Raw genomic sequence first — 27631 nt, 5'->3', positions numbered from 1 at the left:
CATTTGTTTTACGCAAGATCCATTTCCTCCACAGTGGTACCAAGTTGTGTAATTGTTTGCTTATTACTGCAAGTTATAAGGAAGCTCAGTAGGCACAGTCTGGGCTGTAGAACAAAACACTGACTGGCTTCCAGAAGTAAAACACAAAGGAGGGGTAAGAGTGAAAGGACCACCAAGGATGTGTAATTGAGCAGATAGTAGGAATTTGGCACACTTTCCTGTGCAGTGCAGAGGGTATGGCCGTTCCTTCTAACCAGGAGGGTGTAGGGAAAGAAATGCTTATGAACTGTTGAAAAATGTTGTGGCCTCGTGAATGAAAGCTTCCAGGAGATTTTATCTGTTTGGTTGGCTGATTGTTTTTGGAATTAACGTTTCTGTGCCAGTTTGGTGAACATAACATCTGTGCTGCTGAAGCCTTGAGCCAGTAGCAGGGCTTCGGTGCCCATAAGCACCATGCGGAACGGGGCTGTTGGTGGTCTGCTTATCCGTTTTGTGCAAGCATTTATTTACCTCTCCAAGTAGAGGACCTGTATGTCTGGCCAGAGGGCAGGAGCAAGTACCGACCTGAACCAGTATTTGGATGTGCACACAGGTGTGGGAGTGACAGGGTGATGGAGAGGGTCCCCGTGCCGGAGGGAGCTGGGCACATGGGGCCGGGCTGTGGAGCCCAGCAGGTTCGCCATGGTAGATGCAACTGGTCAGCGAGTCAGGGCTGCATCTGGTGCAGGGGTTCAGCAGGCAGGAGGGGAGCCACGGGCCGCTTTAGGAATGCGTGAGGCTTGGGCATGGCAGCACATGGGGTGTGGAAGGAGCCAAATGTGCGAGTCTTGGCCTGAATATGCAAGGCAAAATAGGTCTGCAGTTTCTCAGGCAACCTCCTGTTGCTCCAGAGGCCAGACTTGCTCATGTACCATCTTCCTTCTACCAGCCAAACAGGGAGCAAAGTTAGTGCTTTTCTTTGTCCAGTGTGGTTGATTTTGGTGTTGTACAGTTGCTTTATGTGAGAGCTAACCAAAGGAGCATCTGCCAGTGAAGTCAGTTCTCATAGAGCTTTCCTCAAGAGCTAATCTTTTGGTTTAGTTACAGGATGGGTGAAAAGGCTGGAAGCATTTTAGACATAGTTTTGCTCATTTTCTTAGAAGTTTGTTGCCTAAAGAGAAAGAGGAGGCGTCTCAAGTGGACCTACATGTATCAAACGTTTCATATTATATGAAGGCTGTGAAAGTCTAGGCTTAAGAAATAGTAAAATGAGTATAGAACTGATCTGTTCTGGGACCCTGAAACCTGGTTTTGTAAATAACTATATTGCAGTTGTGAAGAAAATGTTTAAAAAAAAAAAAAAACAACACAACAAAAACATGTTCGTGATGGTTTTGTTTTCCAGAACCTGCACAGATTTACTCACATTCCATCAGGGAAGTGCTTGGATCGCTCCGAAGTCCTCCATCAAGTTTTCATTTCAGAGTGTGACTCCAGTAAAGCAACGCAAAAATGGGAAATGAACAACATACTTAGTGTGTAGACAGACAAAACCTACCTACTGACACATTAATTTGTACAGGACTGAAAATAGCCTGAAAACTGCTGCAATTATTAACTTTGTACAGCTGCGAGCCTCCTGGCTTGGATGAAGGACATAGAGGAACTGTGATTATTCCAATAACATTATCATCCGCAGTTAATGTTTACAAAACTGCTTTACCTTAAACTCTGTAGATGTTTACATCTTTTTGTTTTAAGATGTTGATAAATTAATGTGCTGTTAGCTATGTTTCATAGGAACATAGTTAGAAGCGTTGTCGTCTTCTTTGGGATTACACTCAGGGGTCTGAAGGCAGTTTTTTTACACACACTTGAAAAGGTTGGAGTAACCAGATTTTCATAGAACTTGGTGATTATCAACCTGTTGTATATTTTTATTTAATTTTACATCTTACTAAGCACTGCCACAGGTTATTAGCCAGGGTGGCCTTCTCTCACAGTCATGCTGCTTTTTTGGAAGGTGAATTTCAACATATTTAGTGCCTCTTTAATTTCTCTCTTTCACAAGAAAATCACTTGTTGGAAATTATACAGTGGATTTTTCTGCGCTGTCACCAGGGGTAGGGACCAACCGTAACACCCTGTGTAATTGTTGTGTTACCGAAGACAAATTTCTATTGCCACTTTGGCTGCTCTCCTTCGACTGGATGCTTCGTATGGTGCGAGGAAGAGCGTAGCATCGAGTTTAGTGCTTATGTGGTACATTTGGGAAGTACGCATCCTCGCGATTCCAGTTAAGAATTTATAAGCACTAACTTGCGTGTTTAAACCATGCCTTACATTAAAGTAATATAAATAAATAAAGCTGCACAATTATGTAAAACTGACAAAGAATACAATGCTTCGTTTATATTGTTATTTTAAATGGAAATCACTTAGAGGTGGACTAAAACTTTTAATTAGGAAAAACATCCAGACTCTTAACACATCTGTGTAATTCTTTACAAGGACATCTGTCAACTAGTTTGGATGCCGGATTTAGATTTGAAAAGAGAAGTGGAAACCCTGAAACCACATTTATTCATACTATTTTTCTTCCTATTTTTGTCATTGGAAACTTTTCCTGATGGATTACAAACACAAAATGCAACTGCTTGGTGCTATAGTGTACAGAATAGAATGTGAAGAAGTAGTTTCTAAAAATGTTCTGGAAAAGAGTTGATGCAAACTCCCTTAGGAGTACAAATAAAATATTTATTCTGAATGATCAGAGAGGTGGAGGAGAAATGACGTATCCTCACTTCATTATTCCGGATTTTGTAACTGTTAAATGTTGACATCAGTGTATTGATTTCATAGGAGTTATGCCTATAACATGTCACACTATTAAATATGACTAAATACTTCCCAGAAATCTAGAATAGCATTGCATGCAGCTTCCATTTATATTAACGAGGGTTATGTATCATGTTTGGTGACAGAATTTGATCTTTATAGGGCTGTGGACACCGTTCTTTAGTTTAAGATCTTTCCTAGTTTCTTTAAACTCATCTGTTCTTTCAGAGCTATGAAAAATAGAAAATAAAGGAGGGAGAAACTGGAAAAAAAGGAAAATAAGGGTGTGTGCTGGTACTTGTTCCTTGTGTGTACGAAAACTGACTCCATTTTTGTGTGTTGGGTAGATTAATTTAATCATATGACTATGCATAAGAGAAAGAATGGTGGCACATAAATTGTGTGGGTGTGCATTCTAAATGGGTATTCTGTGCAATTCATTGAAAGCTGATGCTGTATGTGAATATGAATCTGTATGTGAGACTGAAACCTTACAAAACATGAGATCATAAGAAGCTGTTGCTGTAATGACTTTTCCTACTATAGCCAGCTTGAAAAAGAATAATTCCCATATTCTTGCTTTGTAAGTTGATGATAATATCACTATGCATTTCTACATATTTTATAAATTTGATTTATGCAGATTTTGATACACTGTATGTTTCTGTAGAAATTGTATAAATCTTTTAAAAAATTTATTAGGGATAAATCTGGGAAACCTATGTATATCTTACTTATGGGTTGCTTGTTTTTTAGGTGAAATAAATAAAATATTTGAATTTTTGGGTTTACTATAATTTTACAGAGTAAAAATGAATTATTATCTTTATAGAAACCCCATATCTCAGAATCTAGACAACTTAAATGTTACAAACCCACAAATATTAGGAGTGTTTTATTTTACTTTTTCTCTAGATACCTTTTGTTGCCGTCCGTGGGGACTCAGGTTATTTCTAGTGAAATGAAAAATGCAGTTCCCACAGAGAGTTGCCACATGGACACGTGGATTTTTGTATTACCTGCATTGATCTAATTAGGTAGATTTAATATACTCATAGAAAATTAACTTGAGAAGGATTTCTGAAGTAGAACTAAAGGTCAGGACTAGTTTGTAGTGGTTTGACTCTATATTTTATCTTAGTCTGTTTGTTTCCAGCGACAAAAATGTTTCAATCAAACTTTTGTTGTTATTTTGTTTTCCCTGAGATGGTTTCATAGCAAAAGGGTATGCAATTAAATTGGGACATGGAAGACACAAGTTCTGGCCTAAGAGCAAACTGAAGTGCTGAAATCTACAGCACTTTTTTACAGATCGGATTCTTGTTTCCCAGCCATGTCTGTCAGTGCACTTTTGTGTATTCAGATTTCGAGAGGCTCCTGTGGTGAAACCCTGGGGGTAAGGCAGCAGCCGGTTCGTGCAGGGAATTCCCTTTTATGTACAGAAACGGGGACTGATGTGAAGGAGGGGGAACATATTTCTTCATCACCAGAGATCCTAGCACCAGGAGAACCAACAGTACCCTTTGGGCTGTACCAAAGACGCTGCCCCCATTGGTGGCATCCTAGGATCCGTTCATTCTCTTTCCCTAATGCCAGTCAATCGCCTTTACTATTATCTGCCTCTTCCATACCGTCTGCCTTCAAATTGCAGTCCCTAAAGGCAAAAGTTAATGACTTACTGGTCTGAGACTAGGCCAAGCCTGAGAACTGTTTATTACATTATTCCATGGATGTGAAAATTTTATGCTTATTTCTGATCTTTGAGACTTTCCACAAGAAAAGGGAAGAGATACCAATGTCTATAAAAACACAAGAGATGCTGTGGTAGATTTTGCTGTATATCAAGCATAATTTTCCTTTTAGGTTAAAAAAGATCAAGTTGTGTGAGATCCATGGAGGCACAGGAATAAGGAGAGGAATTTCAGAACATGCAGAAGAAATTATCTACACCACTGAACACAAACTATTTTTTGTAAAAGCATTTATTGTTTGTTCCCTGCTGGTGAGCTTAGATCTATCGACTCTAATAGGTGAAAAGAAACGTTTGACGAAAAACAAATTAGTGGCATTTCTGTTTCTGGTTGTTGTTCACCTTACTATAAAAGGCGTGGAAATACTAGGTCTTGCTGTGTTCTGAAATTGTATCTTGCTTACATTTATGAGAGTAATCTTTGAGAAGTGTCAGTGGTTATCCTCCAGGGTAATATTTACTTTCTGGGAACATCAGAAGTGATTGCCAGCATTTAGTCTGCTGGTCGTTGACTTCTCTTACAAGCCTCCTCTGAACTCCTGTAGTGTTGAAGCAGTAAGTCGTGTAGCTTGGCTGGCACTGTATAGGAGAACTCTATGTAGAATGAGTCTAGGGTGAAAAAGTGATAGACTATTGAACAATTAAGGTCAGTTTGCCTCCCTTTGGGTTTGGAAAGAAAAAAATACATGTGAGTGACCCCTGAAGCCATTTTTTCCCTCCTTCCACCGCAGGGAGCCTCTGGTCATCTTCCTTTACAGGCTGCTGACGCAAGTGTGCATTGGTGTGTGGTGCCTCACTCATCACGCCCTTGGCTGCGATAACTGGGAAGAGGTTTGTGTGGATTATATATCTCGGTAACCCAGTTAATCATTAGTGACCTTGTTTCTTTAAATCTTAAAAACATAGTCTGTTCTTTACACTGAGAAATAAATATTATTTGTTACCATGTAATGTGGGTCCTGGTAAGTGGAACAAATAGCTGTCTGCACAACTGTGTTGCATGGTTCTGTGGCTGTTCTGAACAGCAGTGTGGATGGAGCTTCTTCAGGAAGGTAGCAGCATGTCTGATGGATCTTAACTGACTGATGAAAAATGCATGTTTCTTCACTTAACAGGTTGATGAAGGTGACAAGGATCAAAGCCCGTAAGGAGGAGTTAGAGCTGTTCAGATGTCAAGAAGAAAAGGTATAGTTGGATGTTAGATCCCTTCTTTTTCTCACTAACATACTTCACTGAAAAGAAATGCAGTTGCTTTAGGGACAAGAACCATGCCCCAGCTGGAGTGCAGGTAGAGTGGGGCTAAGGGCCTGGTGGGTTCTTTGTTTCTCGTGAATGCCATCATTCCATGTGGAAGCAGAACTGCTTCTCGTGGGCTGCCAGTTCAAACAGCTTGGCAATGGTTCTTGTGCATCTCCTGCACAAGAAAGGAGCAGAAAGGCAGGAGGAGGAGCATAGCACTAACTCATATTCAAAACAAAACAAACTCTTAACGATTGAGATGCCCATGATGGCAACAGCAGACTTCTGACCGAGCATTGTGGGGGTCCTGAAAGGGGAAGAGAAAATGAATGGAGATATTATCTTTTAGTTTCCTAGAAAGGGCTGCTCGTGGCAGTGTGTCTCAGTGAGGAAGGCAGCATGCTTCCACACAGCCAGGGATGTCATCCCCAAAACCCACTGCAGAAGCGCCATGTTATTCTGTGGTACATTCAGGAGACCCCAAGCCCTACCTGGCAATGGACCCCTCGCTAGCCTGGGCTTGCAGGACAGCTATAGCCTCTTCTTGCCAGAGTTTTCGAGGCCATCATGGTTGTCCAACAGGCAGATGCAATTGCAATTTTCTTATTTTTATTTCTGAGGCAGCAGAAACTATGAACAAAAGTAGAACTGGATGAAAGTAGAGGCCTTCTGGAGGATTCTTGTGGGCTCATAAGGAGGGAGATTTGGGGAGAGCTGACCAGGAGAAAATCAAGCCAAGCTCTGGAAGTGCTTCAAGTCGTACTTTTCTTTCAGTTACACTGAGGAATGCCGTGAAGTCCTACCTCTCCTGAGGATGCCAAGGAATCTCCAGAGACAGAGCTGATCGACCTGGTGATGGAAGGGAAAGCTGCCTGTCCTGCTACCTGCAAGTGAAGGTAAGATGGTGTGGGGTTTTGCTGAGGAAAACAATTCTGTAGCTCTATAGCAGAGCGTGGTCTGGTTACCAGTTGATACTAAGCTATTGGGGATAATGTTGAACTGGAGACAGGAACTACTCCTGCTTTTTTTTTATTTTGCTTTTTTTTTTTCTTCTTTTTTTTTTTTTTTTTTCCCCAGTTATGGTATCTTGTTATCTTCCATGTGATAATCATGAGAGGAATGGAGTCCATGCTTCAGAAATACCAGAACCCTTTGTCTCTGATGGACAAAGTTGAAAAATATTTTGACTTAGGATAAGAATTGAGCTTAACATAAGAACTTAAAAAGTGCATGCAAGATCAGACTGAAAGTCCAGTTAGTAGAATAGCCTGTCTCCCTCAGTGATCAGTAGAACCAATGTGGTAAGGGAGCCGCAGGGCAGAGTGAAAGGATGGGGCAAGGATACTTAGAATCATAGAATGTCCTGAGTTGGAAAGGACCCACAAGGATCATCAAGTCCAGCTCCTGTCCCTGCATATGACAACCCCACAGTTCACACCATGTGTCCAAGGGTGTTGTCCAGTCTCTTCTTGAACACTGTCAGGCTTGGGGCCGTGACACCTCCCTGGGGAGCCTGTTCCAGTGCTCCACCACCCTCTGGGGGAAGAACCTTTTCCTAATGTCCAACCTAAACCTCCCCTGGCACATCTTCACCTTGTCTAATATTGTCCCTGCTTCAAGCACTTACTGAGCTAGAGACTCTCTTTCCTACTTAATAGTCCAGAATTTGTGCAACCACTGTTTGAATCTAAGCAGACTTTGGTCTCCAGTCACATCTGATAACACGAAAAGTTTCAAGGTTTCTGAAGAGGCACGCTGGCTCTGCAGTTCACTCCTCTGCTGAGACTAATCAGTTGCATATAGGAGAATTATGAAGGCTTGTTAAAGGTCTTAATTAATGAAGGAGTAGTTAGTGCTAGGTCAGTGCTGAGTCCAGCCAGCCAGGAGCTGGCTTCAAGGTGCCGGCATTGACAATAACATAATCGCAACACATTTTTCAAAGGACCTTTTAGAAGCGTGTGGTCTCGCCCACACAAACATCATCCCTTCAGCTCTGCTGGAGAACTGATTTATGGGTACAAACTTCACTGTTAGATATTTGGGCCTGGAAACATTGAAAATAGGTGGAGCACTGGATTTATTGGCTGTAAAGATTTTTCTGGTGGTTGACTCCAGTTTTGGAACATCAAAAGCCTCTCCAACACTGAGGCTAGAGGGAAGAGTTGATATCAAGGTAGCTGGAGCAACGTGCAGGTTCACTCACTAATTGGTACTGGCCTGTGACAACTACCTAATTGCACTGATGAAGAGAAATTCGCATGGGCACTCAGCTTTTTTTACTGGGAAGGTCTGAATCTTGTGCACATCCCGCAGTTAGCAGAGTTAATGCGTCCCTCAAGGGCTGCGTGCGTTGGAGAATAGAGCAGCAAGCTCAACATCTGGGCTCCGTTACAGGATTCTTGACATTGGATTCAATGGGATCACGGAAAAGCAGCCGGGGCTGTGATGCAGCTCACACGAGAGGCCCAGCAATTTTGGAAATGCAGGGGTTGCTGGCAAAACACTTATATATTTCAAGATGTGGAAAGAAATACAAGCCAAAATGAGAAAACAAACAGAAAAATAAATACATGCTAGGGATGGTAAGGCAAGCGATGCAGGATCAGTGACAGCCACCAGCACAGCAAATAATCCATCACGGAGCAATATGTACTCGATTATGTAGCAGTGTTATATACCAGATGTCTGTGATACACTATTAAGAAACAGTTCAACAGATCATTAGCTAATCAAAGATAAAACTCCTATTCAACTTTTTCTGGTTTTCTCTCCACACCCGTTTGCAATTTCTTTTGTGTAATATGAGTTCTAAAGCCTGTATATATTGCAGTCAGTTCCCAGGTCTGTACCTGTTGTAATCTAGGTTTTCCTTTTGAAAACATACAAAAACCAAAAAAACACTACACAAAAGAGGCATATTTACAGCTCTTCAGCCCATAGGTTTTGCTTGGCAAAAGACCAGCTTTGTGAACAGGCTTGGTTCAAAGTTGATCTAAGAAAAAGGAAACTTCGTATTCCTTTAGGAAGACAGTGAAGAAATAGTAATACTAAATATTTGTTTTGTTCTTAACTCTTTACCTAATAATGCCTAACATGCTATTTGCTTTTCTAGCAAACATCTATTACATCTTCACAGAATTATCTGTTATAGCTCCAGTATTTCCTCCAGACTAATGTAATGTAGTTTATTGTCCACTCACATTACTCATGACATAAATGGTAGGCCTGCTTTTTCCCCTTCACGTGTGTTGGGGGAGCAAATATTAACACATAATACACTTTGTATTAATGCTGTATTTCACCTGCTGGTTTTATTATCCTGTCACTTCGGGTGGCAGGCTGGCTTTGCAGTTCTTCGCTCTTAGCTCTCATCTTTTTTTGCAGCACCACTTTTTTTCCAGGTCACTTACGTATATATTAAACAATCAGTAGTCATTGATCACATCTCCAAATGTAATGTGTTGGTTTTCATAGGTGATTTTCCTCCACTGGTGAAACTGATGACTAACTCCTATTTTGTTCCTGTATTGTTAACCAGCTATTGATTCATGCAAGGTCTTCAAGGAGGACTTTTTTCTTTTATGAGAAGTAAACCAGACCAAACTCAAGTAGACCAGAACTGCCTGATGTCCTTTACCATCATGTTCACTGATTTCTTCAAAGAATATTTATGGGTCTGTGGAACAGGATTTCCTCTTGTGAAATCATGAGTCCTATTTAGCCATTTGTCCAGCAACTCTTGGCTGTACTGTAGCTCCTACCAGCTTGCCATATGGACATTACTGGTCTGAAGTTTCCTCTATCTCCACGGAATGCTTTCTAAAAATTAGCATCATATTTGTGGCCTTTCATTCCTCTAGCACTAAGGCAGTTTTAAGTGAAAAAATTTAAAGTACGGTTCATAGTTCAGCCATTTCATCCTTGAGTTTCCTTAGAACTCTTGGATGAATACCATCTGTCCTGTCATTTTGTTTCAAAACCTTTTACACTTGGATTTGAGACAGATGCTCCACCATGCCTCTCCCATTAAAAAGTTCTGTCATGAAAACTTCCTGGAGCTCTTCTACAAGGTTTAAAAAAACAAAACAAAACAAAAAAACCTGACATTTTATTTTCCTGAAATCGTCTCTAGTCATTGCTACTATATCTTGAGCATCTATTGTCCCTAGGACAGCTTGGCAGGCCTTCTGGTTCTGATGTGTTTGAAGGTTGTCATTAATCCATTTGTTTTTTCAAGTTACTCTCATGCTCTTTTTCCCTGCCACACATTGCTGTGTCTGGCCTGTCGAGGTGCAGGTTTCTTCTGGTTTACTGGTTTAGAAATAACTTTTTAAAGACTGTTTTCCTACATTTGCTGTTCCCTCAGACCTGCTCTTTATCCACCTCAGCCTTATTTTTGGTGGTCTTTTGGCCTGCTTTAGTGGGTGGTATGCCTTCGTGCTGGACCTCTAGTGCAATGTGAGCAGCCTCCCTGGTGCCTGCAACCATTTGGGGCATCCCTTTTAGCTTTGATTTGAGACAGACCTCCCAGTTCACCTCCAGTGAAAAGTTTCCAGTGAGTCATTTCATAAGATTGTCCATCTTGAACACGGATGCGAAAAACTAATTTAGCTTTTCTTCTGCAGCCTTATCTTTTCTGAACGTTCCTGTTAGACTTTGATCACTTACTAGCCTTTCCAGCGCAGCTTCTTTCAGGGCTCACATATGGGCATTATCTGAACCCCTGACCTGACATACCATAGTTTTTAAATCTTAATTTGAAAGTAGTAATTTCCACATGCTTCTTTCCATTTGCCTTTACTCTATATTTGACGTCCTTCTTATTGAAAGGACAAAATATTATTTAAAAAGATTACTAATTATCTTTAGTCATGACATCATTCTCAGTTGATAGATCAGCCTGATGCAGAGCTCTGCCGGGGCTGGCTGCAGCTCATGCTGACAGGTTGTGCACACAAGATGATCTCTATAATGATGTGGGTCAGGCCAGTAGAGCCGCGCAACAGACTGTTTTTGCAATAAAGATCTCTCCAGCAGTCAGGATATTTTTTGTAAATGAGCTTATAAACAAAAGTAACCTACAGGTGACTTCATAGAGCATTGTTAGGACATGGAACAACAAAGTGGCAACATTAGGTAATTCTGCACTGATTTGTGCAGAAGTTGGGCTGAAGCTAAATTAGCCAGTTAATGCTAAATGAAATAGAACCCAAAAGCCATTTTACCTCACTAAGGAAAATATTGGAATTGCTCCTTTACTCTTAATTACCTCAAGATGCGCCCTTATTCTAACACAATATTTGATATTCTGTAACACATGCAGCTTTCTAGGACACCCGAAGGGTTATATTTAGTTTCAATTTAAAAGCACTTGCGCGGAAGTCAAAAACGTTTCAAATAATCAAACTAGTCAATTTACTCTGCTACTGCTCCACTGCAGAAGATTATTTCAGTCTAATCAGAGACACTTCTTGAAGCATCACACTTTGTTCAGGGAGGGTCTGAGAACTTGAGGGGAGGTGATAGTGCATTTCTACAGATAAATCTGAACAGAATATGCTGGAAATTGATGAGATCAGCATAGTCTCAGCTACACACCATGACAGGGAGCTGCCTCCAGCTGGCAGAGTTTTTGAGTTAAGGACAAAGGTGCTCAAGGACTCCAAACTCTCTACCAGGTAAAATGATCTTGAGCACTGGATGTGCTAGAGAACAATTGGCTCTCACTTCCAGTTTCCGCCTGCGGCTTCCCAAAACCTGAGCTTGCAGAACGGAGCCGTGGATCCACCAGTGCTGAGTATCTCCAGCAGGTCCAACACGTTAAACAGCAGTTAATCCTTCTGGTCCTGGTGTATCTTGGGCAGCATGGGGAGGAAAAAACAATTCTGTTTCTAAGGCCTTCAAAGATTAGTACCAGCTAATCTGCAAATGTTTGAATTGCATTTACAGCTACCTTATTTCCATACTTTCAGGAACATACAGTGTTTTTTTTTAAGACTTTTTTCAGCAAGTGCACCACAGTGACATTTACCATGATTACAGTGCTGAAATCACTCTTTATCTTATACATATACAATGGCTGTACACAAATGTATTTCAGAAGTTGGTGGACAATAGGAAGAGTTTAAAAATGAAGTTGGAAGCCTGCACTTTATAATACTTTTCCTATTAAGTGTTTTTCAGTGCTGGCCTTTCAAAGACTTGTAAAAGCTATTGCCTAGTATTTATCTCAACAAATGAAACAAGCTATTAGTTTAGCTGTAACATCTCAAATTTTCCAGTTGCAAATATTGTTAGCTATCCAGATTTAGACTTGAAAATATACTAAAGGCTGAATAAAAAAAATGAAAACCAAGAAATCGTGCAACTGGCGATACTGTTAACATCATGAACAAGAACGTCTCAGGAGCACATGTTCTTCACAAATGCCTCTCTTCTACAGCAGTCTGTTGGCACGTGTGGAGATAACATTCCAACATTTTTCATGCTGTTCTGCAAGCTGTGTATTTTATGAGAAGGCACTAAACTGGGGCCAGGAGGGGAGGGAAGGAGTAGGGAACATCTGGGAAGACATACCTCTAACATCTGTCTTAAAGCCAACTTTCCTGTCCTGATACAGACAGCAGAAAAGGCCAGTGACCCAGAGCTCTGGGAGACTGAGTTCCTAAGGTTCACTCATTATCAGCTAATACACCAAGACAAAACTTTTAAGACCTCTGTTCAGTAGTTTAGCTGGAGCAGGAAAACAATCCAGGAATATCAGTAAGTCAGGTACTTTAATTATAATTAGAGATACTTTTTTCACTCAGAAGGTGACGCAAATAAATACTTGGTATAAGAAAACTGGTATCAATTACCACTGAGGGTAGTGTGTGTGGGACATAGAATTATGGTTAAAGAGAAAAAAAAAAAGTTTCAAATCTAATATAAACTTCAGGAGTTAACACCTCAAGACTTGTCAGTTTTGTGGCAACAGCAGTAGCCCAAGAACAATGCAAAGCCTTATCCTGCATAGGGCTTCAGCATTCCAGGAATACTCACAGCCTCTCAGAAACATCAACAATACAACAATAATCATGTACAACATTTTATTACAAAACTGTTAAAAAAGTAATACAATGCAATATACTACAAAATATAAGATCAGCTATTAAGCTACCTCCTTTGTTTTACTTAGCTATAAAGAAACACCTGGCTATCAGTCACTGAATTTCAACAAAACCATTAAATACGAAGAAACATTCCACAACTTTTTCTTCTTTTTAAACCAAACTGTAGCAGCCATCAGCTACTACTTACATTAAAAATAGAGGTCTCCCTACATAGAACCACATTACCTATACACAATTCTGTACAGATTTTTATACTGAAGCTAACAATGAGCTGCACTTGAGTTCACATTCTTAGCAAAACATTGGATCTTGAGCATAAATCTTTACAGCAGGACATTCACTTATTCCTCATCCTCATCTTCTTCCTCCTCTTCCTCATCTTCTTCCTCCTCCTCTTCCTCTTCTGGTTCTGCTTTCTTCTTAGATCCTGCAGGCCTACCTGGGCCCTTTTTTCCTGCATCACTCTTGCTCTTGGCACGATATGCTGCAATATCCTGCAAGAAAAATTATGCTTAGCAATGTAACTCAGAAGACAAATTTGTACTGCTTCAATAACTTCATACTATACTGCGCAGACCAAATACAATGTGTGCGGAAAAGCAGAGTTTCAGCCTTGGGACTTCCGTGCTTACACCTTTTGGCAACAGAACACATGATCTAGTTTTAAGAGTTTTATGACCGCAGTGCCGTGGAGTATGACTGTGTATTTTTGCAAGCAGGTGACCCATTTTCTGGAAGTAAAGCATCTTACTGGTAAAATCTCTAGACGTGTAAAAACTGCATTCATTTCACTGTAGGGTTCCAGATACCTCCCACACCACATTTTCCCATGCATTCTGAAGCCCGACAAAGGATTATGAACCATCTGTGGTTTAGGTGCAAAACAGAAGTCACATGTTTACAGTGACCTCTACAACTTTAGCCATTTCATCACTCTCACTGTACCTTTTCATATTTCTCCTTTAGTTTTGCAGCCTTCTGTTCATATGGCTGTTTATCTTTGGCCGACTGTTCAGACCACATTTCTCCTAATTTCTTTGCTGTATCTCCAATAGACAAGCCAGGATGATCATTTTTTATTTTTGGACGGTGTTCAGAACAGAAAAGGAAGAATGCAGATCTAAAATGAGAGATAGTGATTAAACTTAAGTGTCAGACTGTTAGAACGAATGCCTTTTTTTCGGTCACAGGAACACTTACGGTGGTCTTTTAGGAGCATTGGGGTCCTTCTTCTTCCCCTTCTTCTCGCCTTTAGGAGGAACATAGTTTTTCATCTCCCTGTCATAACGAGCTTTGTCTCCTTTAGCCATTTCTTCAAACTTCCCTTTTTCCTTGCTAGACATTGTCTGCAGACACACGGAGGAGAAAGGAGAAGGGTCTGGATCAGATAAAGCGGCCGGTGACCCACTAACGTCTAAGCAGCAGCTCGCAGAGATCCGAGGTGGGGGCCGGCCCGGCGGGGCTCAGCTCAGCACGGCCCGGCCCCGCTCACCTTCCACCGCTCCGAGCACTTCCGCGAGAACTCGGCGAAGTTGACGGACGAGTCCGGGTGCTTCTTCTTGTGCTCCTCGCGGCAGGTCTGCACGAAGTATGCGTACGAGGACATCTTGCCCCGCGGCTTGTTGGGGTCGCCTTTGCCCATGGCGAGGTCGGCGGCGGGTCCCTGCAGGGGGGGCGGTGGGAGGCGGCGTGAGGGCGGGGCCCGCAGCGCGGAGCGGAGCCAAGGCCGGGCGGGGCCGCGCCTCAGGCCGCTCCCGCCTCCCGCCCACCGGCGCCTTCCCGCCCGAACACGCCCCCCCCCCCCCCCGCGGCCCGCGGCCCCTCTCCCGCCCCGTGGCCCCTCTCTCGCCCCGCGCCACCTCCCGCCGCCAGGCGCCTCCACTCGCCCGCCGCGGCCGTCGACCCGTGCAGCGCCGCCGCCCGCGCTCCAGCCCTCCCTGGCGGGGCCACCCGCCGCCCTCCCCCAGCGGCCGGCCCCACCCGCCCAGCGGGAGCTCCCCCTCAGCCCTGGGCGCGCCGCACGCCTGCCCCGGGAACCCCGCGCCCTCCCTCCGCACCCAGGACCGCCGGCGGCGGCGCCCGCTCCTCCCCGCTCTCCCACCCCTCGGCGCCCTCCCGCTACCCTGTGGTCTCCGGCGCGGAGGGTGCGCGGGTGCTTGCCTGGCTAAGTGGAGCGGGCGGCGGCGCGGGGCTCTGCTCCCTCCGCGGCTGCTGCCAAATGGTTTCCCGGCGGCGCACTTACAGCCTCTTGTTTTTCACAGCCCTACCCGCCACAGCAACTTGACCCGCGGCGCCCGGGGGCCCGCCCCCCGCCGTAGCGGATTGGCCGCCGCGCCCGTTCAAACTGCCTGCAGCCCTGCCCCCTAGGGCCGTCATCGCCGCGGATTCGCTGGCTGTGGCTCGACGTCAGTGGCCGAGCAGCTCCTCGGCTAGGTCGAGCGCGAGGGGGTCGTTAGCGCTCATACTCGTTGGAACCGGTTGGGGTGAGGATAGTGGAGAAGGCGGAACTAAGCGCGCTGGGCGGCCATTGGACGAGAGAGACGGTTTAAAAAACCGCGGGTATGCCCACCATTGGCCGCCGAGGACTGTGCGCGTTTTGATTGGGCGGAGCGGGATGCTGTAGCGTGGTTTAAAAATACAAAGGGAGCCAGGAAGGTGATGGGGTGGGCAAAAATGAATGGAGCTGCGGGAGAGTGATGGTGGCGGCCGCCGCCTTGCAAGGGAAGGCAGTTGGGCGGCTGCCGGAACGTGTGTGCGCGCGGGGAGCCCCCTCGGCGCTACCTTCCTCCTGCCCGGGGGAGCAGCCAGGGAGGGCCAGCCCGCGGCGGTGAGCGCGACCGTTCCTCCCTGTGGGGGCGGCGAGCTAACGCCGGCTGTAAAGCTGGGCCTTAACTCCGGTTCGCCGCCCGGGCGAGGCCCGCTCCTGGGGACCTGCGGGCTAACGTCCTGGTTCCTGCACCGCGGGGGACAGCGCGGGGCGCCGCTGAGGGGCTGGGGGGAGCGTGTAGTTCCTCCTCGGGCTGGCAGGGTTCGAAGGGAAAGCCTGTGGCTGGTTTCCCTCTTACGCCGCAGTAAAAATACCAGCGCTGGGAAGGGAAAGTGTCGCCTCTCTGCGGGTTTTTTTCTCTCTGCAAAGTGAAAACCGCAGCAGTGAGAAACCCGCGGGCAAAACTCAGTCCAAAATGTGACGGCTGTGGTTGGCGTTAATGCTTTCGAGTGAACCACTAGTGGTGAATCTGACCCTTTTGGTCTGGGGATAAACCCGGAGTTTCCATACAGTCATTCAATCTCTTTTATTAAGATTTGGCCCAAGTCTACACGATGTGGGTTTTGTTGATGGTTTTCTTCTAATCAATTTCATCCAGTTCTCTAATAAACAATAGTTTAGGTAATTATTTTTACTAATCTAAGCGGTTTCTAACACTCTCGGTTTTTTTCAGGTGTTGCTTATAGCACTGGTGAAAAGCAGGTTATAACGTTATAACTTTGTTTACTGAACATGCCATGCCCTCAGCAGAGCTCTAATCATGTTAACCCAGCTCAATGGTTAATTAAAATTTAAAAAAAAAAAAAAAAAAAAAAAAAAAAAGAAGAAAGGAAGGCAAGCCTTAAAGAACAGCAGCAAGAATCCTTAAGCTCTCTGAGAGTATTGATGTTGCAGGTGTGAGGTGGGGGTAATATCTTGATCTCCATAGTTTCTCCCATTCCAGATCTGCTCAGTGTAAGGACCATTTAATAAGCAGCACTTATCAGGTCCAGTCCTTCAAGCTCATTTGATTTTTATTTTTTTTTCCTTCCAAAGGTGACTTATACTGAACAGTTCACTAATATGGGGAGAAAATGCCTCCTTCATCCCTATTTCATATTAAGCTTTACATGTTTGCTCAAACTGTTGCCCTAAAAGACATAATGTAAACTGGAAAAAGTTATTAAAAATCTTTGAAGAGAAGGTAATTGGGAGGTAAATTGACACTGATGCAGAGGTATGTATTCCCTTTGCAGATGTCAATACTTGTCAGAGGCCAGTTATTTGAGTTATTACATTGGCTAGCTTCTGTGGCTATTCCTTTTGATAGTGTTTAACCTGCAAACAAAGCTTACACTTATCTTGTAAAACAAACATTTGCACAGGGGGTATCACGTGTTCCAGTATTTATTATTATAAACTGTTCCACTGCTTCGTAGCAAATTAATGTTCTCCCTTCTGTGGTACTGAGTTGTGTGAAGGCCGAGCAACTTTGTGAGTTCTGTAGCTTTGAAAATGCCTTTTGTTTGGTGAATCAAGCTTCCAGATGGGCACTTTGTGGTAACCCAACTGTATAATATGACAGTTTATTGCAGAGTGTTTTCTAGTTGATAAAGTAGTTCTGTAACAGATGGTAGAATCTCAGAATACTCGTTTGTAGTGTACAAATCATAGTACAGCCATTAGTATCTCTGGTGTAAAACCATTCTTTGTCCACCAGACTTGTCTAGAGCTTTTAATATCGCATCATTGAAACAAGAACAGATTCATAGATACCTTCCGCATTGTTGACAGCATATAAAAATTGTAGGCTAACTTCATCAAAATCAGTTTTACTTCTGAATCCTCACCAGTGCAGTTGAAAGAACAATGAAATGGTCCACTAGTTTTCGGGAAACAGAGTTTTCTCAATGTTAGTGCTTCTAAAATAGCAAGTCTTGACCTCTGGGAATTTGCCACTGAAGAGTTATCAGGATGGCTACAGGCACCAGAAATTTGTAACAGGTGAAAGGACAGAAGAATTTTGCTCATTTTACTCTTCCAAATCAATTCTCTGTCAGCTCTTGAGGGTAAAACAAACAAACAAACAAAAAAGATAAACCCAAACAAACAAAACAAACAAACCCACAAAATCCCCACACATGCTTTATACAAGTTTATTATTAACATTTTTACTCTTCCTTTTAACAGTGAACAGTTTAACAGTTTAACAGTGAGTTCGTGGAAAAAATTACTTTGGAACAGTCTTTGGAAATTATGGGATACAATTGGAGAGAGGCTTGCTCTGCTGCATCTGTTTTCATATCTGCTCTAAGAATACGAAGAAAATTAGTGTGGAAAAGCAGGTAGGGTGAGAAAGTGTAATTACTGCTATGGGAAAAAATGAGGCCTGCTTTTCAAATGATTTAATCAAATGTTTTTAGAAAGAAATCAGGTTCTTTGTTCTCTTAAAGATATTCCTTTCCTAGATTCTCTTCTCTGAAAAAGAAAGCTTTTGTACAATTAAATAGATACATACAGGGTTATGTCATGCAACATACAGCAGCATAAGAAACCAAACAGTTGTAGTCTTTAACATCTGCGTGTCCTCCAACAAGGAAGGCAGTATTGAAAATTTTCCACGCTTGAATATGATCCTGGAAGCTTTCCACAGCAGTGCCGATGCCGAAAGCTCCATGCAAGAATGCTTATGTTAGAAACTTGTCAGTCCCAAAGCCGTGCCTTCCTCCCAGCACCCCCGCGCCTGGAAAAGCACTTCCCTGCATGCCTGGTTCCACAATAAGCTGTCACTGTTCTTTCATTACACCACACTCTTCCTTTTCAGACAAAACCACAAATTCTGTCTCAAGTGATTCAGTCACTGTTACTCTTCTAAAGCAGTGATGTATGCAGTATTGACTTTGGTGGGTCTGCATGGTTAATTTATTAACCACATGTGGATGACAGTTGTGGGGAAGAAGCACAAACTCCAGGACTTGAAGCTTACTTCTGCTTGAATAATTTGGCTCATGAAATTACTGTGAAGTTTTATAGCTCCCTGGCTTCAGGCCCTTTTGAGTTTCTAATCTGCCTCACAATTACAATTTTGGGTGCTATTGTTAACTTCACTTAATCTTCAGTAAACTGCATGTGGAGGAGAGATAAACAATGTAGTGACTGGAAACACTGGATAGAAGGAAAAGACCAGGTGGGTGAGACCAGGTTACAAAGATGATAGATAGATTTAAAGAAAAGTGTGTTACAGACAACAAAAATTGTGATTGGAGTGATAACACTTTACGTCATACTGTATCTCCCGGATTCTGTGGGCAGCTTCTGCAGCTTTTCTGGATATTGGTGTCAGTGTGGACAAAGCAAGGGAAGAAAGTAACAAAGACCTTTCATTTGAATTAATGTTCCCATCAACAGATCCATTGCAGCAAATACTGTTCTGCTGAGGAAATTGCAAGCTACAGTTGCATGACCTTAACTCTGACCAAACTTTCATTCTAGCTGTGTGTTATGTTGTGATACTGTCGGTTTTAATTCAGTCAGATGGATGAAGAAGCTCTGCTGTCTCTTCCCAGAGACTCTACTATTACCTAAATTCCTGTACAGAATATGTTTTAATGTAGCCTTAATGGCAATAAAATTCTGCTTTGGAAAGTGACTGTTCTTGATTGATTAGTACTGAAAAGGTCTCCATTGTGGGCCTGAGAAGTCAGTGTTTACTGGATGAATAACAAAAGTGCGTTACAGATGCTCTTGATTTTTATGTCACCTAACCTCACTAACAATAATGTAAGACGCTGAATGAAAAAGCAAATTTAGCTTTTACTCCAATACACAAAAGGGATTTAAATGGGTCACTGCTTTAAAACTCATTTTAATGAGAGTTATGAAGTCTACAGACAGCAGTTCTGGTTTTTGGCCTATTTCATGTGAGCATCTCATAACAGATATATGGTAGGAGCTTTAGGATGAAAAGCAAAAACCAGAACTACCTATACTACTGCTTACCTAATTCAAAACAAAACTTCTTTTACTGTTGTGTTCCAGTTATAAGCAGTAACTTTATAATTTGATGAAAACGTATATAACTGCAGCTGCCCGAAAGTTCACAAAACTGATATTTCTATCAATATCTTAAAGAATTGCATTTAAGATAATATAGTAGAGCTTTTCCCATTTTTTCTGTTGTTGTATAACATGAAAATAACGTGTATTTTATAAAAATTAAATATTAGTTATCCTTTAAACATCACAGTTTTACTATATGTGCTATTGTAAAGCCTGCATAACCAGTTAAGCAGCTCGTAGGCAAACAACAGCCAAGTTACAGTGGGCTGGTGTAGTCTGAAAGCTAAGGAACTGGTTTTGACTTTGTGCGGTGTACCAAATACCTAAAACAAAGGCAGGGTACGTTAGGCACTACCTAGGACAGCTGTGGACCAGAGACTGAACTGCAGCAGTCATATTATAGGAAATAAGTACAACAAATCTCTTGTGGTACCAATGCAGATAGTATTAGGAACACCAGCTGTTCCTGGTCATAATAAGTATTAACTGAACTTTTTCAGTCTTAATTTGACAAGACCTTTGCTTACATTGGGTTTACAAGCTCTTTTTTGGATTAAATATATTTTTACTTTTCTATTCCAGGACGTCACTTTCATTTTCTATTTTATGTTCAAAGTAATACTCAAGTAGCAGTTTTCCCCTGGGAATCTTAATAGACTGTCTTTATGTTTTGCTATATCGTTAATCCCTTTTGAACAGGTATGAAAAGAAAGCAGTAATTTGCCTTTGTTCATCCATTATATAGTTTCACAGGCAGTGTAGGGGGGGTGTCCTGGTTTTGTTAAAAACAAGTTTCTCTTTTAGTGAATCTGCCTGTCAGCTAAAGCCTTCATATTAGCTGCGTTTTCCTGGCAAACATAGCAATGGAATGCGAGGTTATTGATAAGGACAGATTCACATCTCACGAGAGGGGCAACAGGAAACAGGTGACCAAGAAACTGACCAACTGAGTATAACATCCCATTCACATGAATACTTCATATAAACGTGGGAGATCACGAGGATCTCAGCCCTTTTTCCCTTTTGCTTATGGCCGGCATTAGGAGAGTACCTTGCCAGTCGTCCCTGCAAACTGAGGCCCAGTGAGAGACTCAATCCAGCTCCGGTTGGCTACAGAGTCCAATCCAGGACTTTGGGTGCTGGCTCTGCAGTTGCTGAGACTTTCAAGATTGGTTTTGTATATTCTGTATTATTTTCTCTATTCTTATTAGTAGCATTAGTAAAACATTTTTAATTTTTCCAACTCTCTCTGTCCTTCTTTCCCTCCTGATCACCTGTCCTTAGTGGGAAGCGGGGAGAGAGAGGGGATAAATGGGGAAGAGGGGAGGAGAGGGGGTTAACAATACATCTGCCACGGTTTTATTGTCACCCCACAATCAAAACCCTTGACAGCAGGCTTTAAAATTTGGATAGCTGTAATTTACACTACAAAATTGGTTTAAAAGGGTAAGAAAAGTTTCTGTTCCTCTGCCCCTCCAAACTCTTCCAGCCTTGCTAAACATTGGTACTTCATTTGGAGTGTATACACAACTTACTCTAAAGAAATAAAATCTGATCACTAACAAAATCATTGCATCATTTGGCAACTGGAGAACATAGTCCCAGGATTTTTATTTTTTTTCTTCTTCTAAGCAGTAACACAAAGGGTAGGACTGTAGGTGGCCCTGGAGGTGTGACATCCACAGAGCAGATGTGAAGGATGCTGGGGTCACTGCCCATCTCCCAAATTGCCCAAGCACCTGTGTGAAGTTAGCTGCTGGCACTCCCTGCTGCAAAATGAAGTACGTGTCAACCCATGGTGACTTACACATGTTTAAACTTCTACAGAACAAACCAGAATGTTCCAGTTGTACCTTGTGTGTTCTGAGGGACTGTTTTTTTTTGCGGTCGTGTGGGCTAGAAATTTAAAAACAAGCTGAGCCTGGCAGTTGAAACTGTTTCCTATGCAATTGCAGCTCTGAAGTCTTTTAGGAAAGAGAAAGAATCGGGTGAGTTCACAAGGCTGCGTGCCATGGGCTGCAAGAGGAAGGAGGAATCATACCCTCCTGTCTCCCACAGCCAGGAGAGAGCAGCATGTTTGGCTGATACCAGCCTGGTTCCTCAGAAACACCATCACACTCGTAAACACATTGGCCTTGGGTCCAGCTAGTGGAAAAACTTAAAGTAATTTCAGTGAATCTTATTAAACTTAAATGGGTCTCAGGTTCTGGTCACATGGAGTACACACTGTGCTGTTGCTAATGTAGATGTTGTCCTAGTAGAATAATTAATTTCTCCTCTTATTTCTGGCAAATAGTGCTGTCATATGTGTCACAGAGATTATCATGCACAGGTAATCTGAGACTAGAAAGAAAATACTCAGGAAATTTTGAAATTGTTGGTTCATCAGTCTCATTTTTAGTCATGGGTCCTGTGGGATTTTCCAGCAACTGATCATATAAATGTACAGTTTCTCTAGAGGATCCTATTGTATACCTTACTCTATATTGTTACGTGTTTTACAGTAACAAGGAAGGTTGTTTCAGAGACCTTATGCTATTAGAAATTGTGTCTGTCTATAGTACCAGTCATAACCTAATTCTTCTACTCCATGGACCCAACTCTTGTATGGGAAAAAAAAAAAATAATCTTAAGGAAGTTTGATGACAAACCCTTGGGCCTATGATGAATCCTCATCTTTTAGTGTGACTATGTGTGAAGTTAAGTAGAAATTCTCCCTAAGCACTGGCAGTGATAAATGCCTACTACAAATGAAAAAGAAATGGGGAGCAGCAGAGTCATGCATCTGAAGAAACAAACAATGAAATCTTAAGTGAAGTTGCCCCATGTCGAAGAAAGGCTGGTTTATTCAAAGCTAACGGGAAACTAAAGTGCAGCCCAAAGCATGTCTCTGCCAGTTTTTAAAAGTTGGAAAAGGGAAACCTTAAAGCCTGTAAACTCCAACATGAACCTTTAAGAGAGAGACCATCTTGATGAATGCACTCAAGTTTGTAGGCTGGATCATGCTGTGTGATTTTTATGCCACTACATTTTATACTAATTATTAGTATTTATATGTTGTTAAATTGTTGTAATATGTACAGATATTAAAAGCATAAAACTCCCATTCTCCTTTTCCAGTAGTTAAAAAATTATTTGTAACGATAGACACACTTAATTTTGGAACAGACTTTCATGATATAACTAGAAACACAGATAAAGAAGTTAAAGTTGCTTAAGAGGTGAAAGATCTGTATGATTATTTTCCTAATTCTGAAATAATTTACAAGATCATGTAAAATCCTGATCCAGCAGTCACTTCTGGAGAGAGGTAAAGATCTTGTAGTGCCTGTAGATAGCTCTAATAGCAGAATCAGGTCTCATCTGAGGTGTTTATAATGTTAACAAATATTAACAACCAAACACTTGGATAAAAAAACTTCTAAAATCATATCTGTTTAAAAACCATAATGTTGAAACTGGAGGGTGGGGGTCTCTTTTTGTGTTCTGTGCTTTAGGATATGTCCTTGACTGGATTTCAAACTTACCTTTGGGACTGGAAAGGCTAGAAGCTTTATTGGTATGAAAGCTGAGACTCTAACGTTATCCTTCAAGTAAGGGAGTTGAAGTTTGAGGAGCATTGAAGATGAATTCCAATAGCTAATGAAGAAGCAATGCTTTTGATCTGTTGCTTTATATTGAATGGATGATAGCAGTAGGTACTATCCAAAAGTAGGAAACCTGGTACATTCTGCCTGATGGCCATTTTTGAGAAAAAAAAAAGCAAAACATTTTATCTGATCCTTTTCCCATAATATTTCTCACGTAAGGGTTTATTGTCAAGTAACATCGGCAAAAAACAACTGCAGTTCAAAACTATCATTATACTTGAGTTCGTTGGAGTATAAGCGTTCATTCTCTCCCACGGGGCACTTAAAATCTGCTGTTAACTTCAACAAGAGCAAAGTCAGACCTCGAGATGCTTGTAACTGTCCTGCAAAGACAAGGGCACTGAAAGAGGTGTCTGAGCTACAGACGTTTCCCATTTTTCTTTCTGTAAAATGAATCTATATCAGAAGAGGACATGATGCTGTAAAGGAGCACTGTAGTTTGTTGAATCCTCTGACAAAACTGCAAAGATGGTGTAATACGCAAAAAAGCAAGGGGTTAAATACAGTGTCAAATCTGTATTTCTATAAGCAGAAAACAGTGGTTCACAAAATGTAAGACTGTAGCAAAGAGTATACAGTGCTTTTGGTGGCATCCAGAGTGCTTTTGAGACCAGCAAAATTTGCTGAAAAGATATGACAATGTTTCTCTTACTAATAATAAAATAAAATAAATAAAATAAATAAAATAAATAAAATAAAATAAAATAATTAAATTAAATTAAATTAAATTAAAATAGCTGAGCAAGCTTTTCGTTTCTTTTCAAGAGATTAAAAAGTAACTCTTAAGCAATACACTGCAACTAAATTTGTATTGCATTATTAAGCAAAACCTCTGGGAGTGATACTTTTTCACTGTATGCTCCAGATAGTTGCATTACATTTCAGAAAAGCACTACTGGTGATTTTGTTTGGCCTCTTTCTGATGGTGAGATCTAATAGAATATGAGACAAAATATTAATCCAAGCAACCTGTATGGAGAAATGATTGGTGAAACAGTGACTCTGAAGCAAGCAGATGGATGTGGCTGAATGGGGGCTTGTGAGGAGAAGTGGCGTTGAAACCTACTCGGCACCTGTGTTGGTTTAACTGAAATTGAGTTAATTTTTTTCATGCAGTTGGAAATTCCTTTTTTTGCAGCTGGTACAGTCATCATTTGGATTTCGTTTGAGAATCAAAGAATGTCCTGAGTTGGAAGGGACCCACAAGGATGACATATAGGAGAAGAATAATAGAACACCCCAGGACAGACAATGTTTTTCTTCAAGTAACTTCCCAGTGGTTTTGAGTTGGAATGAAGAGAATGTAAGAACTTGCTAATATCATAGCCATTGTCTGGGAGACTGAGGCCTTTCTGGGCAGACAGACCTTGACTGACATTCGGGCTGATTCATAAGAATATTCCATACCATTAGTGTCATACTTTGTATTTAATAAGAGTTGGATTTTCCAGCTCAGCAGATCTGTTCTGGTTCTGCTCTGTTTCAGTTGAGTTCTGTTGGGGATTTATTCCAACCTTTTGCCATTCTGCCATTTTGCAGTTGTCTTTGGGCCTTTCTGCCTTTTTGGTATTTTTCGCTCTCTCCCCGGGATCAGGGAGATTGGGACCAGGGTGCTCTTTCTCGTCCCAGGACTGGCTGCTCAGTGCAGACAGAGTTTGTGAGGAACTGCATTGAATATCACGTTTGTTTGTTTGTTTTCCATTTTATATGTATTAGTAGTAGTACATTAGTATGATTTTGTTATTTTATTAAACTGTTTTTATCTCAGCCCAGAACTTTCTCCCTTCCCTTTCGATTCTCTCCTCTACTCGGAGGTGGGGGAGGTGAGCGAGTGGCCATCGTGGTTGTGATTGCAGGCTGGAGTTACACCGCAACAGCACCTCAGTGCAAAGCTGGAGACTGGCTTCTTTCTCTGTTTGCTTCCATGCAGTTGTCGTGTTTGAGGTATCTCCCTTACACTGCATTTACTGTTGATTTATCAACCAAGAGTCAGTATCGTACTTCGTTGTTTAAATCCTCCAACAAACGATTAGTCACGTACATTCAACAAGGGCATCTACAGTTTCTGTACCAACATTTCTGGATTTTTGCACGTACGAATGAAGCCCTCTAACAGAAGGTCCTTTGATGCCTCCTTTAACTAATGGCTTATTACGAAAATGAATTGGCACAAACCATGAAGGGGCATGTATTACAAATCTTTAAAGCTTTTACAGTACACAGGCTTATCAGTTTTAATCCCGTAACACCTAGATTATTCTTAAAATACAATGTTTATTTTTGGACACTGTTTACTGCTTTAAATCTTTTTTAATAAAAGCCTGTGTTACATAAGCTCTTTCATACACCCTGAGTTTCCACTGTACAAGGCAGAACGCTTAAAAAGGGAACCTTGGCCTCAGCTGGATTACTCAAAGACCTGGAAATACCAGTTTTGCACCAATATCACTATTTTGGTTAAAGGTATGACTTTTTATCTTACTGTATTACTTGAATCATATACAATAAGCTCTATGTGTGCTAACAGAAATTAAAGTTTGTCATACAATTAACTATCTAAAGTTACTTAACTATCTTAATGTAAACATATAAAGAAGTAAAATAAATAAATAAATACAGTTTGTAGGTAACTCCCGATATTCCTGTGCTTTGGACTCTATGCTTTAACACGTTTGGACAATAAACTGGAGGCAGAGCAATAGGCAGTAGCACAGTTAGTTGGTGTTGGAGTGGGAAGGGAAAATCAGAGATTAAAAAATCAGAGAGAAAGCAATTAAAAGAATTGAGCTTGTTTCTGATAAGGAAGGAGAGATTTGGTCACTGTTCTGTGTCATAGCCAGTGAATGCCTATTGAGTAGCTTGCTCTTATCAAAACCACCAAGGCATGTGCTGGAATTTGTGGAATTTTTAAACTGTTTTAATCTATTTTTCATGTAAATTGTTGAAATCCAAAACAAAGAAAATGTGTATTTCCTGTGAAAAATGCATACCCATAGCTTTCCTTATTATTCCATTGGCCAGCAGGATCATTTCAGGTACTGCACACAAGTACACTAATGTACATGTAGACTTCAGGTGAATGATACCTGTTGGGGGAGAGAATAATTATGCCCAGTTGAACCTCATCACATGAAGATATATACACAGTTACAAGCCACATTTTCTTTCCAGGATTAACTACTAATAACACATTTGCAGTATGCTTGCAATATATCCAAGGTGATGCATCCAGTTATTTTTTTTTCCCTCAAATTACAAAACACATCAGTCAAAAGCTAATGGGAGCTGGGACATACGGCATCTCAGAGAGGCACAAGCTGCTCAGCTCCCACCTGCACTGGGAGAGGCCACTGAGTCCCGCTGACTGCGGAGCCCAGGAGCTACGAATTCAGGCACACTTGTCAAGATGCTGTAGCTCCCGGTCCTTCTGCGTGCCACTTACCAGTCACCCATGCTGTGCTTTTGGCACCCGTGATGGATGTAGATTACTGCTGCATTCCAAATAATTCAGATCTGCTTGTGTCCATGGCCCATAAGTGCTGGCAAAGTCTCATGCAAAGAGTTACTGGTTTGGAGCTGACTGTTCCTTTGAACTGATTTAATTTTTGAAGTTTTACTCTTATCAGTATATTGTTGCAATACCATCTGTTTTTCTGTTATTTTAAAATCTGCTTTAGTTATATTTGAATACTTCTGCTAACCACTACTGAAGCTTATGCTATAAAATCATAGTTTTAGATGACATACCATCTAGCAGAATCCCTCTACAATGAGTATTTTTTTTTATTTCCTAGGGCCCAGGCTTCGTGAAAGTTTGCAAATCCATCTTGCAGTAAGCTTCATACTGCCTGAAAAGCCCATGTAGCTGCAGCGCTTTGTATTTTTTTATCTCACATATGATACAAGATTAAAAGTGACAGGATTTCTTTGTTGCTATGAGCAGGTGTTCATATCAAACCAGGTGGCCATCCCCCTGCACTGGTCACACGGTCCTGCCCTTCCACTGGACCTTCCTGTGTGCTGGGACATCACACAGCTGACTGGTGAAGCAAATCAGGGTTAAACTTCACTGATTTTCTTGTCACTGGTCTAGTAGTAACCCCATCCAGTGTGCCATGCAGCCACAGAAATGCTTTCACAGGCACAAAGAAGGACAGGGCACAGGTGTGAAAACAAGCAGCTTATGGCAGAAGCAGAACTGTCTTTCTCAGCCCCAATACTGTCTTATCATGATCTGATCATGAAACTATGATACTAC

General features: G+C 41.7%; 2 protein-coding genes and 1 long non-coding RNA gene across 7 annotated transcripts in view; 2 read left to right on the top strand and 1 right to left on the bottom strand.

Annotated features, from left to right (window-relative positions):
- GALNT7 (polypeptide N-acetylgalactosaminyltransferase 7) overlaps positions 1-6680 on the top strand; it is a 74903-nt gene extending 68223 nt beyond the window's left edge. For 2 of the 3 annotated variants that reach the window (XM_065837433.2, XM_065837434.2), the window contains exon 12: positions 1385-3614. In XM_065837433.2, coding sequence (XP_065693505.1) covers positions 1385-1522 — 138 coding nt within the window. In that variant the 3' untranslated portion in view covers positions 1523-3614. Of the gene's footprint in view, positions 1-1384; positions 3615-5682; positions 5753-6580 lie in introns of those variants that run through there. The other variant, XM_071807704.1, reaches the window with a different exon arrangement.
- A 6200-nt stretch (positions 6681-12880) lies between these two features.
- Positions 12881-15213, bottom strand: HMGB2 (high mobility group box 2). Of its 2 annotated transcripts, none has more exons than XM_065837758.2 (5): positions 15079-15213; positions 14411-14581; positions 14119-14264; positions 13864-14038; positions 12881-13412 (listed from the first exon to the last, which is right to left on the bottom strand). In XM_065837758.2, the coding sequence occupies exons 2-5, from the start codon at positions 14558-14560 to the stop codon at positions 13260-13262; spliced, it is 624 nt and encodes a 207-aa protein (XP_065693830.1). In that variant the 5' UTR covers positions 14561-14581; positions 15079-15213; the 3' UTR covers positions 12881-13259. The 2 variants fall into 2 exon arrangements, with proteins under 2 accessions (XP_065693830.1, XP_065693831.1); XM_065837759.2 differs by having other exon boundaries at positions 15041-15177.
- A 145-nt stretch (positions 15214-15358) lies between these two features.
- On the top strand, positions 15359-25925 carry LOC139827807 (uncharacterized). Of its 2 annotated transcripts, none has more exons than XR_011738801.1 (2): positions 15359-15477; positions 24512-25925. It is a non-coding gene; the product is annotated as an uncharacterized lncRNA (long non-coding RNA). The 2 variants fall into 2 exon arrangements; XR_011738800.1 differs by lacking the exon at positions 15359-15477 and adding an exon at positions 20379-21504.
- Positions 25926-27631: the final 1706 nt, after the last annotated feature.

This window comes from Patagioenas fasciata, chromosome 4 (assembly GCF_037038585.1).
Source record: "Patagioenas fasciata isolate bPatFas1 chromosome 4, bPatFas1.hap1, whole genome shotgun sequence".
Taxonomy (NCBI): Eukaryota; Metazoa; Chordata; class Aves; order Columbiformes; family Columbidae; genus Patagioenas; species Patagioenas fasciata.
The sequence above is the reverse complement of the archived record's forward strand: the minus strand, read 5'-3'. Positions and strand labels throughout refer to the sequence as shown.

Coding starts and splice junctions, on each gene's coding strand:
- HMGB2 (XM_065837758.2), bottom strand. CDS start 14,560: ATGGGCAAAGGCGACCCCAACAAGCCGCGGGGCAAGATGTCCTCGTAC. Junction 14,265..14,410: donor AGTGCTCGGAGCGGTGGAAG/GTGAGCGGGGCC, acceptor GTGTGTCTGCAG/ACAATGTCTAGCAAGGAAAA. Junction 13,413..13,863: donor TAAAGGAGAAATATGAAAAG/GTACAGTGAGAG, acceptor TTTTTCTTGCAG/GATATTGCAGCATATCGTGC.